The sequence below is a fragment of the Macaca nemestrina genome, chromosome 2 (assembly GCF_043159975.1).
Source record: "Macaca nemestrina isolate mMacNem1 chromosome 2, mMacNem.hap1, whole genome shotgun sequence".
In the NCBI taxonomy this organism is placed as follows: domain Eukaryota; kingdom Metazoa; phylum Chordata; class Mammalia; order Primates; family Cercopithecidae; genus Macaca; species Macaca nemestrina.
This window is the reverse complement of record NC_092126.1, coordinates 122,340,036-122,357,532: the sequence shown is the minus strand read 5'-3', so window position 1 is coordinate 122,357,532 and position 17,497 is coordinate 122,340,036. Positions and strand designations below refer to the sequence as shown.

Sequence of the window (17,497 nt, the reverse complement as noted above, 5' to 3'; positions counted from 1 at the left end):
CTGTTAAATGGAGTTGTTCATCCTATTTATTTCACAGAATTTCTCTAAGGATCAAATGAGATCATATCTACCAAGAATTAACATAAGTACTCAATAACTATCAGTCACTGCCATTATGATGATAGTCATAGTTCATTGTAGATACTGGTTGCCATCCCTTTGCATCTACTTACGATATTCTCTGGGTATGGCTGAATGCCAAAATCGAAACAAATTCTGTATTATTTCATTGGTACTTTCACAGCATGCTACCTACCTGGAAATAGATTTACTGCTACATATGTATATAAACATATTGTAGGGGAGGAAAATATCTTTTTCTCATCCATCCTGGATTCATCGCCAAGGCTTCTGTTGTAACAAAAGACGGATTAGCAAAAGAAAAACATACAAATTTATTTCATGTAAGTTTTCCATGATACAAGAGTCTTTATAAGGAAATGAAGACCTGAACAAACAGTGAAACTTGAATATTTTTACTCTAGGTTTGATGAAGAGGGGAAAGTGGTGGAGAAATGTGATTGGGCAAAGGAGATATGAGCTAATGGAAATAAACGAAGAAAATCAGCAAAACCTTTGTTCAGATTCTTCTCTGTGTCGTTGTGTCTTCAGAGATAAGGATGTTCCTTTCTTCAGGGGATAGGGAGGGCATCTCTCAAATGAGCATCTTATGACCTGCTCCAGGAGGTGGTCAGAAAATCCTACCTATGTTTTATGACCAGCTGCAGGGGAGAACAGGGGAAGGTGAGAGTGACCTTCCTGCTATTGCGAATGCCATGTCCTGAACTCCATTAATATCCATTTGTAGGTGAGGATGTCTGGCTTCAGACAGCTAGTTGTTCACCTTTCTATCTGTTCATGTCAGCAGTTTTTATTTGAAAAGTTTCCATTGGTTACTTTTTTGTTTTTCTAACACTTAAAAATCACTATGAGCAAAGATGGAAAGGGATCAGTCTGTATAGTCCAAAGCGAGGAGGGGCTGAGTCACAAACAAGATAGGATTCTGTAACCACTTCTATTTTCCAAGGGATGGAGTAAGTCATTTGGAATAGAGGTTTGGGGATGGGTATAAATAGAATTAATAGTATAAAATTAAGAAATGGAAATTCACCTGAATATCAGGACTGTGATGCTTAGAGAGTTATGGAAATGCCTCTGAAAATAAATAGGCAGAGGTCCATTCACTGGAGGCCTGAGTACAGCTGAAATACTGGACGAATACCAATGAATTTGTTATTGGGAGTATTTCTATACCAGTGTGAGTTCGTCCAGAGAACCTGTTAGGCCCTTTGCTTGCTAATTTCTTTTTTGCTGTGAAATAATAAAGCCTAAATCATAGAACCAAATTTCACTTGCAAATCGCTGAAAGTCTTATTTCTCTAGTGAGATCAAATATGTCTTATGACATGTTTTTCCTTCCACTATTCTCCCAGCTGTTGTTTCTTATTACTGAAATGGTGATGCATTGATATTGGTTCAATTACCAAAGTATCTGAGTACATTTAAATTCATGGTGCATAACAGGTAGCCAGGCTAAGTGACTGTGATTATCAGATGGGGTGTTTGATTTAAATTAAAGGAACACTTCCAAGAGATAATTTATAGAGGAAGACAGTTTACTCTGAAGAATTTCCATCACCTACGTCATTAATATTTTGAGACTTATTGTAATGAGAAATATCTAGAAACTAAGGAGTATGAGCTCTGTATATACAGGCACCATGGCTACGTTGTTTTCCTCAGTCAGGGGCCACATTATGATGGGTGAGAAAGCCTTAACCACCAACTCCACTGGGTATGGAAGTAGCTAAAGCTCTTTGAATGCAGTTTAAACCTGTTTACTAAACTAAATTGTAATAAAATGAGAACGTTGAAAATGATTTCTTATTAGAAACGTTGTTGCTAACCACATAAATACTTAGAGCTGATGTTCAAACAGAAGACAGAATTTTCTCCCTTTATAGAACAAAGGAAAAAGATCAAGTCTGGTTGGAAGCAAGTGTTTAAGGCTACATGAGATATAGTTGTTCAGCTATGTTTTGAAATGTAACTGAAAGGTTTCTTGTGGAGGGAATATTTGAGATTTCACATTTTTGTTAGGTATTGGCATCATTTTTTTCAGCTTGTTGATCAGTACTTGAGGTTGTGTTATATACTTGGCGAAAATGACCACCTTGACCTAAGATTTACATGTGGAATTCTCATTAGTGGTAATAGAAATTATCTTTACAAACTTACTAACATTGAGACTAAATATGTTTTCTGTGTGTCTGGGTTTGTGTTATTAATGATGCTTGAACTGCAGCATTAGTTCCATGAGATATCTTGTTTGGTTTTGTTTTCCTGTGTCTGAAAATATCAACCAATGTTAACAGCATAAAAATTCCACAAAGAGGAAAATCTCAATAAATGAACTTTAATTACATCATAGATGCTTTGAGGTCCAATGACTGGGCCACTAAAATAATAATAATGATAAATGTGATTTCTCATTTATACCACTCTGCAATTTGCTGGATCTGTAAAATAAACCCATACCCTTCTTGTGGGTTGTGTCCAAGGAAACAGTTACAGTAATGAGAGTGCATGTGAATTTACATGTAAATAGGTTTGTGCTGATTAAACATTCACAAATGTTTTGTCTTTTACAGCCTGTCAACCAGGGTCACCACTATCAGAAAGAAATGAACCCACCTTCTCCTTCTAACCCCCGGTAAGAATCATTAATAATCTACATGGTTTTTTTTTGTTTTGTTTTAACTTAGAAGATTGTAGATTTTTCTTGGTTTTCTGAAATTGTTTTCCAAAACTTCTGGCTTCTAAACTTATGTTCTTTCAATCCTAGTTCGTCTACTTGTCTTCTTTGGACTTTAGAATAGTGGTAACAGTCTACCTAGGTTTAAATATCTACCTTTTACTAGCTGTGAAATTTTGGGTAAGTCATTTGACTCCATGTAATTCAGGCATAAGAATTATTTCATAGAATTTTGGGGAGATTCAAATGAAAAATTCTTAGAACAGTTCTTGGCACATAGCAAGTTCTTACTAAGTGTTAATTTATTCATTACTTTATTTGCATAACTATTTTATTTTAATAGGTGTCTGATGTTTGGTACATTTTAGGCATAAATCTTTTTTATATCATCTGGTGCCCTTAAATTTATCAAGATAGTTTATAAAAGTTCAAATGACCAGTCTCTTTTTTCATAACTTTAAAAGTTTATAATCTCAAAATTATTTTATTTCAAAAATGTCATTGGTATATGAGTCATTTGTCACTATGGAAAAACCTCATTATTTTTGGTTCATTGGGAACAAGCAGATCTGAATTTGAGTTTTGAAATACATGTTTTATTATTCTATAACTTTCTGATAAACAAGTGTATAAGCTAGTTTATCCATATAAATCAGTATTGCCTTATCAGTTTTTATCATACACTAGGAAATTATTGAAAAGTCCACATATCTTAAGCCTACCTACAGAGTCTTAGTTACTGTGATGCACTTCATTATCCAAATGCATCTGACCTGTACTGTGGGCTGTCCTATGGAGGGTGTGTTAACTATTGCATGGTGTCTGAGTTAAGACTCTTTGGTTACACACTACAAAACAGCTTAGCTAGTATTAAAAGACAGAAAGAGATAAGGAGAAAGAGTAAGAAAGGCGGGTTGGCGGATGGTTGTTGAATAAGATACGGGGCTGTATTCTAGAACTCAAAGGCCGCCAGGCCTCAGGAGGGGCCTGAAACTGGAACTAGAAAGGCAAGAGGCAGCCAGGCAGTCTCTTCACTCCATCTCTGCTTGCTTCCTCTGCTCCATTCGTCTAAAGACCAGCTTTCTCTGCTCCATGGTCCACATATGGCCATTTGACAGCTCTTAAGTGTACATATCACAATTCAACATACATGTAGAGGCTGACAGACTACGTCTCAACTTCCTTTTTCGAGAGAGAATGTGATTAGTGTAGCTTGGGCCAAGTACCCATTCTGGTCCAGTCAGCAATAAACAATGAACCAAGCCGTGTAAAATGAACATGGCTTCCAGGAAACCACGTAAATGGTTTACAGGACTTTTATTGGGACCCAGAATATTCATGACACAGATGAGTAAATGTTCTTTACTAGTAATCTCTTCTAAATATTTCTATTCTGTACACCAGCTCTGGTCATTCGTTCATGTTACCTAGTAGGGTGAATTGTCACTATCATAAATAGATATATTAAAGAGTTTAAAACCGAGATTAGAATTTCAATATATATAAGAAGGTGTTTTAACATTCTTAAAATTAGCTATCTCTTGATAGGTGAACACATCGCTAAGAATCTTGCAGCTCATCTAGATTTGCCTAACAAATTATTTTTCTCTATGTATGAGTAAGCTTTCAAGGTAACTGGAAATCCAACTTTGGTCCAAATTATAACAAATTAAGAATTTGGGCCAGGCATGGTGGCTCATGCCTATAATCCCAGCACTTTGGGAGACCAAGGCGGATGGATCACCTGAAATCAGGAGTTTGAGACAAGCCTGGCCAACGTGGTGAAACCACGCCTCTAATAAAAATACAAAAATTAGCCGGGTGTGGTGGCGTATGCCTATAATTCCAGCTACTCAGGAGGCTGAGGCACGAGAATTGCTTGAACCCAGGAAGCAGAGGTTACAGTGAGCCAAGATGGCACAAGTGCACTCCAACCTGGGCGACAGAGTGAGACTCTGTCTCAAAAAAAAAAAAAAAAGAACTAATTTGTAGTCTGAACAAATGAGAATGATAGTAAGATATGTTAGACAGTGGAGCCATTTGTTTCAATAAAAGGAGAAAGGGGACCTAATTCTCATAATCTCAGACAAGCCTCTGACCTCTCCAGATCTTTTTAATAATACGAATACCCTCATGTGTAAAAGCAACGACTTGAGTTGCATGCTCTCTGAGGCCAATTCCAACTTTATGATTCTGTGACTTTTACAAGACTCATTATAACCTTTACTTCATAAACCAGTCTCGCCATTGAAGGATCACACTACTTTTATTTCATTGTCCTGTATAGAAAACATACTTTATAAGTATTGGATGGATAATTGAATAAATGGATGAATATCTAGATGTGGTAATATGCAACTTTAAATATCTCTTTTACAAATTGATTTCCAAAGATATACTGTCAAGATAGAATATTAAATCATTCACCAGTTAGAGGGCATATCTTATGCAACCAATTAAATGTTCATTTATTTAAGGAAAATTAATTTACATTTCTGCATAATGAAATAAAAAGGCCAAATTCTAAAGCCAAAAATAAAATACCACCAACCCCATTTGCCAGCAAGTTATCTACCAGTTTCCTAAAAACTTATTATGTAACCATTCAGAAAACTTGCAGATTATGTGACTTGCCTCTTGGTTCATAAATTCAGCAGCTTAGGAGAATTGGCAGGAAGGCATTATTGGGCCATAAATACAGAAGATGATAAAATTATGAGGTCAGTATTTATCATCATATAAAAATGGAATAAATTGAGTCATGTAATGCATGTAATTTAACTTAAAATTGAAAGCTCTAATTCTTCTTAAGATCTGTATTTATTATATTTTTTACAATTAGTATCCCAATGCTTTGGACCCTAAAATATAGAACTTTAAATTTAAGGGATATTGATAATTAATATGAAAAAATATAAGAAATGAGAAGGTAATTCTCTGAAGTCCACCCTCTTGGATAAACAAGCATCTAACTTGAACCCTTGATTGAAAGTTCTGGTATGGAGGCTCTGAACATTACATAAAACGCAGGTAGGCTCTTGGTTTCCTGAATTAAGTGTGGCTGTGATTAGAGTAATGCCAACAAGGCAGAGACAGGGTGGTGTGGACAAGCACTTCCACAGAGAAGAAAGCGTGATGGTGACCTCTGGAAAATGTAGTGGCCACATGAGCCTCAGTGAGATATCTGCACGACTCCAGAGACCAAAAATCCTAAGTTTTTTAAATTGCATAGACTGGTGCCCACATATATACATGTTTAGAGAATCACCTTTCAATTAGCTTTATTAATGTAACAGGACAACCAGTATCCCCAGTCTTTCACGCACATTTTTTTTTCCTATTTCTTTCTTTTTTCTTTTTTTTGAAGACAGTCTCACTCTGTCACCTAGGCTGGAATGGAGTGATTACTCATGCACATTTTATTCTGGAAAGACTTTTATTTCTGCAACATAATTATCTTCTTAGTTTTTTGTGTGTAGGATTAAAATAAAGACAATATACAATCTGCAAGGCAGGTAAATTTGGGTTTTAAAGAGTTAGCTCTAGGATGAAAATAGCTAAATCGCTGCATATATTCATATATTGTTTTTCTCACAGTAAAGTCATTCACTTTCACTCATAGGGCAGTGCTTGACATTGGATCAAGGTGGGATGCAACAGTAATCATTTTGCTCAGAAGTTTACAATCTAGGAATTGAAATATATATGGTTCACTTCATCATACCCTTGCGTGTCTAGATTTGCAACAAAGCCATTTCCCCTTATGCTGTTAGGCATGAGGTGATATTTTCCATTATTTTTTCCTAACACACTGACTGATATTTAAGCAGCATCTCAGATGCTGGGGCCCTTGCCTCCAGCGTCCACCAAACATTGTCTCTTAGGGCACTGACAGCCTCTATGACAAGGTGCAGAAATGGCTAACATAATCTCACATAATTTAGAGAAGTGTGTGGTAGGAGGAAACAATTTCACACTTCATTCACGTTGAGAAACATTTCCTAGCATGTACACTTGCATGCTGCCAAACAGAGCAAAATGGATGCCGTTTGCAGCCTCAAGTCATTTATTTTAAAATGCCATCTATTGGTTTGTGGGGTTTAGAGCTGTCCCTTAGGCACGTTTATTTAGAAGCTTATACAGACTCTTCAGAACAACGTAAGATACTCCTGCTCAGGAATGAGTTTTATGAAATAAGCTGTGATTACCTTCTGGTTGTCTATTCATAGGGATGGAGTCAATAACCAGTCTTTCGTTTCAAATGATGATTATACTTGCTATTTTTACAACTCATTGGAAAATTAGGGTGAGGAAGGAATGTAGTCAAAGGCTTTGCAAGGTTCTAAATGTTCGTGGAAATAGATAATACACAAAATAAGTCAGAATACTCAAACAGCAAAGAATGGCATGGTTTTCTAAAGTGTTTGCTCAATGATTTATCACTTATCTGTAGTTTTTAAAAATGTCATTGCAGATTGTGTTAGGGCCTGAATCCTTTGCAGCCTTGCCACATGTTTGTGTGATATAAACATACTTATAACCACAATTATCTGATGAAGCCCTGCAGTCTTTGACAAATGATTAATAACCACTGACCTCAGTTCCCGCTGGCTCAGCCGGCCTGGCCAAGGCAATCCAGTCTGTCATTGTAACCCGTGTGGCTCCTCCGGACTGACAACAGTGGCATCGTGTTTTTTTTTCCTTTCCAATTGTCACGATGCAACCTGATGGGCATCTCTTCTATTGATTCAGATTTTTAGCTTCCCATCACAAAAGAGAGAAAATGCATAAATTAATAAAATTAAGTACAGAACTTTAATGTTCGTCTTCAAATGATTACGTTTGGATCATTTTAAAACAAGCAAGTTGAATTTTTAACAAATAGTCCTCCTTCAAACCAAGACATGACAGAGGACTTCCTTATTAACTAAGCAAACATTTTGTTTCTCAAAACACAGTGTTATTGCTGTTTCCTATTATCCAGATTTTTGCATTAAATCATAATGATTTGATTATGAAACTGAAGGCATCAGTTGTTGTTTTTATCATTTCTCTTGTTGGTTTCATGTAGGAAAAGATTCAGTACCTCTTCTTTCATAATCCCATTCCCACAGATTTCACAACTGCTCTTTTGAGGGCCCTGATGAGGACTGATGACCTGTCAGGCTGTTCACGAAGTTCCTCTAAGGCAGGGTGCTCTCTCTGTCTCTCTCTCTCTCTCTGTCTCTCTCTCTCTCTCTCTCTTTCTTATTCCCCAGCCCTACCCCACCCCACCCCAGTGTTATTCAGCACATGCCTGTCAAGGGCAGGAGTTTCTTCAGTATTTGAGTTGAGGGAGGATGTGAGCAAGTGAGTGGGGTATACACCTGGACACCATGGAAAATGAAAATCTTCATCCTAAATGTTAACCAGTTAAATTTAAGATTTTTTTTCTGTGTCTCTGCAAGAGTTGCCCTTTCCTTTCTTGGAAATAGGAGGACAGTGATATTGTTTCTTTCATAACCAGATAGAATCGTGTTTTGATGAGAGGCCCTGGTTTAGACAGAGTTTAAATCTGATTTTCATGCATGTACTACTCCCTGCTGACTCAAAGATCCATAGGCACTGGTAACCTTTGGAGTGGCCCTAGTCTTTAAGACATAATAATTAATAATAGTTTCTAATATTCCTATATTCCAATGAGTCTCAAATTTATATCTCCAGTCTTGACCCTCCCTGAATTCCAAACTGATCTATGTAGCTGCCATCATACCTAAAATCCAGCCATTGAAAAGGTAACTTGATTTTCTTCTGCAAATCTTTCTTCACTTTTCTCCATCTCAGAAAATGCCATCATCATCCCTCCCCACCTTTGCTTAAGCCAGAAACCAAGGGTGATCCCTGTTCTGTCTCTCTGGATCCACCCAAATGTCCAGACTCAGCAAGTGTTCCCTTCAAACATAGTATATGCCAAATCCAGCCTCTTTTCTCTATTTTCCCTGCTATAGTCTGAGTGCAGGTTGCCATCACCTCTCACCTGGGCAAATGCCGTAAACCTCCAAACCTGCCTTCTCTGCTTCTCAGGCCTCTCTAGACTTTTCTCTGCTTAGCAACCAAGTGGTACTGACAGGCCTCAATCAGACGCAGGCATTGCTCCATGTAAAACTTCCCAGTGGTTTCCCATTGCCATTGGGACCAAATTATGCTTACTCTGGCTTTTGGGGCCCTGGAAGCCCACCTCTGGGATGGTGTTTCACACCACTGAGCACCTTGCTCACTCTCTACTGGTTCCTCTCTTTCGCTCTGATACTCCAGGCTTGGTCTCCACTTAAGAGCGCTGCCTGGATGGAGTTCTTTTACTCGAGGCTGCTTCCCAGCTGCCTCTTCCTATCAGTAGGGTCTCCACCTAAATAAACATCCTCTCCTCAAGAGGCCCTTTCTTAGCGTCCACCCTAAAATAGCTCCTCAGTCACCTTTAGCACATTATCTTTTTTTGTTTTCATCACATTATTCCACTAACTGATATTTCCTTGTTTGTTTTCTACACACACACATGCACACGCGCACACACACACACACTGCTCCTTCTCGAATGCTGAAATATAAACTGCATGCGTGTGAAAATCTTATCTCACTTGTTCAGTGTCTCCCTAGTTTCAAGGGATACACTTGCCAAGCACATAGGGGACACATTAAAAAATAGGTGTCGAATTCAGTGAATCTCACCACTGAAAAATGAACTCCCCTCATCTCTCTACACTAGCTACGTCACTGTGTATCCCAACTAGCTGGAACCCATGAACACCTGTATACTTCTCTCCCTTAAGGGTCTCTGGTACTGGGCCGTATTCCCGTGTATAATAAATGAAACCTTTTACATGAGTTTGTTTTAAATGATCCCTTAAAAGATATCCCGAAGATAAAGTATCTGATATCATTTTACACCTCTAAATAGAGACGGTTTTCTAAAATTGAATGAGTGTGTTCACCCTGTATTCTTACTGGCAGTTGCTTCTTTGTATAGGCCTATTCACACCTATTTTATGGAGTCAAAGTACCACTTGCTAGAAATCTGGTTGGGTTGCCACTGCTGCAGAAGGTGTACTTGGTCCTCACCAGGCTAACAGCATCTGGGTAAGCAAATAGAAAAAAAGAAAACCATTATTTATATGCATACACATACATATATACACATTATATATATACATACAGGCATACCTCAGATTGCAGGTTCAGTTTCAGACCACCACAATAAAGCAAAAATCACAAGAATTTTCAACTTCCCAGTGCATATAAAAGTTACGTTCCTGTAGTCCCAGGTACTCGGGAGACTGAGGCAGGAGAATGGCGTGAACCTGGGAGGCGGAGCTTGCAGGGAGCCGAGTCACGCCACTGCACTCCAGCCTGGGTGACAGAACAAGACTCTGTCTCAAACAAACAAACAAAACAAGTTATGTTACTGTTCTTTAGTCTATTAAGTGTACAATAGCATTATGCCTAAAAAGAGCAATGTACATGCCTTAGTTTGAAAATACTTTACTGCTAAAAACTGCTAACAGTCACTGAGCCTTCAATAAGTCATAATCTTTTTGCTGGTGAAGGGTCTTGTCTGGATGTTGATGGCTGCTAAATGATCAGGGTGGTTGTTGCTGAAGGTTGGGGTGGCTCTGGCAGTTTCTTAAAGTAAGACAACAATGAAGTTTGCCACATCATTGGACTCTTCCTTTCATGAAAGACTCCTCTGTAGCATGCAATGCTGTTTGAAGGTGTTTTACCCACAGTAGAACTTCTTTCAAAATTGGAGTTAATATTGCCCAACCCTGCTGCTTTATCAACTCAGTGTATGTCATATTCCAAATACTTTGTTGTCTTTACAACTAGTGTTCACCTTGTCATCACCAGGAGTTATTTCATCTCAAGAAACCACTTTCGTTGCTTACCATAAGAAGCAATTCCTCATCTATTCAGGTTTGATCATGAGATTACAGCAATTCAGCCACATCCTCGAGCTTTACTTCTAACTCTAGTTGTCTTGCTTTTTCTACCACATCTGTAGTTCCTTCTGACACTGAAGTCTTGAACCCCTCAAAGTCAGCTATGATGGTTGGAACTGATTTCTCCCAAACTTCTGTTCATGTTGATATTTTGACCTCCTCCCATGAATCCTGCATGTTTTTAATGGCATCTGGAATGGTGAATTCTTTGTAGAAAGTTTTCAATTTACTTTGCCCAGATTTATCAGAGGAATCAGTACCTATGGCAGCCATAGCCTTACAAAATATATTTCTTAAGTAATAAGGCTTGAAAATTAAAATTACTCCTTGATCCATGAGCTGCAGGATAGATGTTGTGTTAGCTGGCATGAAAACAACATTCATCTCCTTGTACATCTTCATTGGAGCTCTTGGGTCACCAGGTGCATTGTCAATGAGCAGTAATCTTTTCAAAGGAGTCTTTTTTTCTGAGCAGTAGATCTCAGTAGTGGGCTCAAGATATTCAGTAAACTATGCTATAAGCAGATGTGCCTTCATCCAGGCTTTGTTGGTCCTTTCATACAACACAGGCAGAGTAGGATTTATTAACAGCATCATTCTTAAGAGCCCTGGTATTTTGGGAATAGTCAATGACCATTGGCTTAAACTTAAAGTCACCAGCTGCATTCGCCCCTAACAATGGAGTCAGCCTGTCCTTTGAAGCTTTGAAGCCAGGCATTGACTTCTCCTCTAATAATGGAAGTCTTATATGTCATCTTCTTCCAATAGAAGACTGTTTTGTCTACATTGAAAATCTGTTGTTTAGTGTAGTCACCTTCATCAATGATTGTAGCTAGATCTCCTGGATAACTTGCTGCAGCTTCTACATCAGTACTTGTTGCTTCACCTTGCATTTTTATATTACAGAGATGGCTTCTTTCCTTATACCTCATGAACCAACCTCTGCTAACTCAAAACTTTTATTCTTCAGCTTCCTCACCTCTCTCAATCTTCAAAGAGTTGAAGAGAGTTAGGACCTTGTTCTGGATTAGGCTTTGGCTTAAGGGAATGTTGTGGCTGGTTTGATCTTCCATCCAGACCACTCAAACTTTCTCCATATCAGCAATTAAAGCTATTTCACTTTCTTACCATTTGTGTGTTCTATGGAGTAGTACTTTGAATTTGCTTCGAGAACTTTTCCTTTGCATTCCCATCTCAGCTTTTGGTGCAAGAGGCCTAGCTTTCAGTCTGTCTTGGCTTTAGACATGCTTTCCTCACTAAGCTTAACCATTTCTAGCTTTTGATTGAAAGTGAGAGATTCATGACTCTTCCTTTCACTTGAACACTCAGAGTCCACTGTAGTGTTATTACCAATAATTGGCCTAATTTCAATATTGCTGTGCCTCAGGGAATAGGTAGGCCCAAGGAGGGAGAGAGAGATGGGATGAATGGTTGGTCAAATGGAATTAGTCAGAATACACACTGCATTTATTAAATTTGCCATCTTATATGGGAATGGTTCCTGGTGTCCCAAAACAATTTAATAGTAACATCAAAGATCACTGTCACAAATCACCATAACAGATAGAACAGTAATGAAAAAAAAAATGAAATATTGAGAGAATTTCCAGAATGTGGCACAGAGACACAAAGTGAGTCTATGCTGTTGGATAAATGACACTGATAGACTCGCTCAATACAGGTTGCCATAAACCTTCAATTTGTAAGAACTCAGCATCTGTGAAGACCAATATAGCAAAACACAATAAAACAAGACATGCCTGTGCGTGTGTATGTGTGTGTGTCTCAAGAGCTAGAGAGAGAGAACCTGAAGCTGTGGTGTTGGTGCTCTGTCAAATTTAAGTGACTCCCTACCCCTTCTGCTCCTGAAGAGGTCCTTAGTCAACTGTTCTACCTTTAAAATAGATGTTTAAAGCACTTGATACAAAAAGCATCCAGCTGGGCCTCTTTCCTTCCCGATCCACAGCAGAGGCAAGACCTCAGAATGGCTTTTCTAACCTCTTGAACCCTGCCTGCCCCAGAGAAAGCCTCAGTTAAGGGCACCCCTAGTAGCAAACTGAATCCCTCGAGAATCATCCTGCTTTCCACCTCTGACCACTCTTAACCCTGGACCACACCTTGCACAACTCCAGGGGCCACTATTCCCATGGGTTCCAGGAGACCCAGCAACTCACCAGCAGTACAATGTGAGTGGACAGTGCTGGGCAGCTGGTGGTCCCCTGACCCATCACTCCTCCTCCGTCCTCTGCTGTTGGCACTTGTTGACTTGCCAAGCCCACTTTCAGTCCTGGTTCTGATTATTTTTTCTACCTAAGTGAGTTTGCTCAAATTGTTTCCCTGGTCCAGTTACACTGACCCAGACTCCAACTAGCCATCACAACAAATGTCTCGGTCCCCACCCCTGCCCACCTGCCCAAGATTTATTTGTCTTCACTCGCTTCATGTTCATGTCTGGACCCACCTGCCTGAGCATCAGCTAACCCCACCCTCCAGTTTTCTTAGTTGAGACACCTGCCTCCTCTCTGACCAGGTCTCTTTTGGGCCACTGGGACTCAGCACTTCCACCTGAGTTCCCTAGTTTTCCCTTTGTACTCCATGAAAGAATCTAAAGGCATTACAACTAGGAAATACTAATTAATTTTCAGTTATTGTCATGTTTTCCAAAATTATAAACTCATGAAACCTATTCCCATAGGAGTTTCAGAACAATAGATCACATCTTCTCCCCTCACCTCCCAAAGGCTTCTAGACAGATACCTGAGGAATCTTGGCTTTTGCTATTACTTCTGCTTTTTCTACGTTTTCCTTTTTGGAGACAGGATCTCACTCTGTCACCCAGGCCGAAGTGCAGTGGCACAATCATGGGTCACTGCAGCCTCGGCCTCCCGGGCTCAGGTAACTCTCCCACCCCAGCCTCCCATGTAGCTGGGACCACAAGCACAAGCCAAGCTAATTTTTTGTAGAAATGGAGTCTTGCCATGTTGCCCAAGCTGGTCTCGTACTCCTGGGCTCAAGCAACCCTCCCTCAGCTTGGCCTCCCAAAGGACTGGGTTACAGACCTGAGCCACGTACCTGGCAGAATCTTGACATCTTTAACCAGTGGAGAGTGGGGCTCCTGAGATTACTGAGGCCTCCCCAGCAATTGTTATCCATCCAGATGCTAAACTCAGATTACCTTTGACCCACAACCCAGTTAAAGAAGGTAATTACCAAAGCAATTATTTACCATTTTAATGTTTTACAGTTTCAGCTTTTAATTAAAAGATTCAGCTTCCCCCTCAAGAGTAATGAGAACCTTTAAAAAAAATAGAAGTACTAATTCTAGTTTATAACAATCACCTCCATTCTGTCTGGAGGTGGGGAGGGAATGCAAGTTGAGGTGTAGGAGAATAAGATGAACCTTAAAAATGGAAGGCCGTAATTATTGTTAAATGGCTACAGCCAGTCACATCCGTAGACTTATGATCTCATTATTCATTTTGTAATCTAATGCAGAATAGCTTCCCTGTCATTTAAACAGGGAACCCCTACAGCATAAAATGATTCACAGAGTATTGTAGCTCATACTTTCTGCAATGCTCAATGAGTATTTTTTAAGTATCTACCATGTGACTTTAATGAGCTTGTGGCCTTCCAGCAGAGCCAGGTCCACAGTGCATGTCATTAGGCAGTGTGTGAGCATTTTCGGGACAGTGCCAAGGAGAGGTGGGCATCTACTGAGCCTGGCTCAGGAGAAATCACTGCTTTTCCAGAAGTGTGCCCACTCGCAGACTCTGCTTTTGTTGCCAGTTGGTTACTTCTTCCCTATAATTTTTTTGTTTCTCTTGTTAATGAAAAACATTACATTTTGAGTTGATTAAAGTTAAAACACATAATTTTTCACTCTAGCAATGCATTATGTTTACCAGCATTCACAGCTTCATATTATGCTGTTCATTACCATATAAAAACTCACTCAGTATAATAAATACCATAGAAGTCAAACATCCAGGCTGTTTAAGATGACTTGAAGACAAAATGGCAAACAACTTTTAGTGTATTTGACTGAATTAACACTATCATTATTGTTCTGTTGACTCTTCCTTGTCCATTGATTTTTAAAAGCCTTTAGCTCCTTTGCCATCCATTAAGACAAATCAGATGCAATTTGGTGCTCAGGACAAGAAAATGCTGTTGGATGTTGGGTGTAGGCATGCGAAAAAAAACTATATTCTGAAACAAGACTGGTTAGAAGGCAGCTTTCCACATTTTGAGGTAGACAACTTATTTGCTTTTGACTTTTGAGGTTAACAACAGTAGTGACCTTTGAATTACTGTGTGGACACTGGCTCAGTAACAAGCGAGGCCAAATGGCGATTTGTAGATGATGTACTTTGTTATCGATTATTTATGATGAAAGTAAGTGAGTTAGAATTGTACATACTCTCATATTTTTCAGTCTTTGATTCTCTTTATTTGCAGAACTAATAGGCTGAAAAGCAACTGTAATCTGTTGCAAGACAGAAAGAGTAAAATATTTTCTGTTGAATTAGTAGTGAACAGTTTTAAAGCAGTAGAACCATTTGTATTATCAAAATAGCAATGAACAAGAAACCTGAGATATGGCCTGGTCTGATCTCAATACTATGATAAAATGAAAGTCTCAGCTTAAGTAAAAGTACAGTATAGCTTTCAATTAAGCAGTGACATTTATGCTAATGAAACTACATTTTTTTGGGGGGGCAGCTCATCTCTAAACTACCAAAGGAGTATCTTTTCCTTTACACCTTAGTAAGAGTTGAGGGTAGGGGGTGAGAATCTATACATTGGCCACTAATACTGAAAGAAAATTCCATTATGATCAGTGTTTTGACTTGGTGAAGGATGCACTTCGGGGTTTTTTTGGGTTGTTTTTTTTTTTTTTTTTTTTTTTTGCCACCTGCCCTCTTCCTACCTTTTCAACAACACTCCTATTGAAACCTGAAATTGCCTTCATTTTGGAAATACTGCTAATTCACATTAGAAGTCCAGAAAAATTTTAGCTTCTTTTGCTGGAATAACAGAAGAAATGGGAAGCAAACAAGAACAACCAGTCATGTGACATTCTCTAAATTTGCTTGTGAATTTCTAAATTTCAGTGCTAGCGAAAAAGAAAGTTGCAGCAAGGCATACAGTAAGTGAAGATATTATGTATTAGGAAAGGAATGAATCTGTCACTTTGACGGATTGTGAGGCGAAGAGTAGATTAACAGATTACTCATAGTCAGAAGGCAGCTTGGTGTGAAAAATGTGTAGGAAATGATAAGTGCGGGTTTGTGCTGATTTAATGATATTTTTAAACTACAATAACACTCTGGTAGTATAATATAATAAAGCACTTGGCTTGCATTTTTGTAAATCATCAACATATTTCCAGTTTGACCTTAAAAACATTTTGGGCCATTCTCTATTAAAATATGTAGCTTTCAAATTAGAAAAAGGTGCCATCTATTATAAAATACCACAGCAATGCCCTTACAGGAAACATCATTGGCTTTTAAAATCAGTTCTTCTCTAAACTAGCATTTGCAATATAAATTTTAATTACGTTTTTAGCATACCAACACCACATGTACTTTTTCTTCAAGCATTTAAATCACTTACAACAAGAATTTATCTTCTAACAGCCATTTCCGGTGAAATGCTTCAAAGATGCCACTGATTTCCCTTTATATTTTCATTGTCAGTTTTTAGTTTTGTAGTTGAGCTCATAGAGTATTTATAAATAAAACAACTATATTTTCTCACACATAGTGGATAAAAGTAGTTCAAATTTCAATTGAGTACTCTGAGAGTCTCTGCAAGAAATAAGATGATTTCTTATTTTATTTGGTATTACTACAAATATTTATCAGAAAGTAAAACTTTTTAAGAGGTTTCTCTTTGTATATAAATAAAATAGAAATTTTAATAGCACACTTGTAGTTAATTTGACAGTGATGGACTTGCCTTGCCAAGGATTTTTGGAATAAAATTTCTATGAAGCATTGAAATAGTTTTTATTCTAATATCTTAATATTCAAAACCTAATGTAAGGCTTGGGTTGTTTAGTATTCTTTTCTCCCAGTTCACCAATAATGGCTTTACTTAAGTAGGTACGATGAAACTTGGAGTAAAATATTGCATTTACCATCTAAACATTTGTATCTAGCCCAAACGCAAATAAATATACTACTTTGGCATGTTCAGGGCTTGAATCCCAGATATGACTATGATTCAAGTTATATTTTACATATACAGTGAAGAACTTTACCAGAATTCAGCATGTTTTCTACATTTCCTCTCTTCTAACATTCTCTCAACTTGGGGTAAATAAACAATGTGAATAGTCGGTACTCTTGGTAGAAATTCTGAAATGTATGTAGCAAAAGTTGTTTGCATGTTTTCTGACTTCCTTGAAGATTTATTGTCTATAGTAGTTACTGACACTGTTTCCCAAATATTCCCAGCTCTCCAGATTTCAAATACATGGTTGTATTGCACTTCTAGGTTTCCTTGTTTTGGGGTGGAGCCAACTAACCCAACTAGTTCTAGCCAACTAATTGAGCATAAGGGCCTGTGTTATTACTTGGCAAGAACATTTAAATTGTAGGTATGAAACCTTCCAGATTATCTTTTCCTCTGACACTGTTACCAGAAACATTCAAGATGATAGTGGTTCGGTCAGCCCAGTCACTTAATGACTGTGACAAACAGAGTCCCCATACTGATCTGTTATGAAAACTTAACATGAGCAAGAAATTAACATTTG

At 38.2% G+C, this 17,497-nt stretch overlaps 1 protein-coding gene across 10 annotated transcripts in view; it reads left to right on the top strand.

Moving 5' to 3' along the window:
* CFAP20DC (CFAP20 domain containing) overlaps positions 1 to 17,497 on the top strand; it is a 297,123-nt gene that overhangs the window by 234,313 nt on the left and 45,313 nt on the right. For 8 of the 10 annotated variants that reach the window (XR_011620118.1, XM_011743543.3, XM_024793263.2 and 5 more), the window contains one exon: positions 2,652 to 2,713. Coding sequence is in view for 9 of the 10 variants with exons in the window: in XM_011743543.3 (XP_011741845.2) it covers positions 2,652 to 2,713 (62 nt within the window). In the remaining variant the exon portion in view is untranslated. Of the gene's footprint in view, positions 1 to 2,651; positions 2,714 to 9,758; positions 9,869 to 17,497 lie in introns of all 10 variants that reach the window. The other 2 variants (XM_011743554.3, XM_071091987.1) reach the window with 1 other exon arrangement.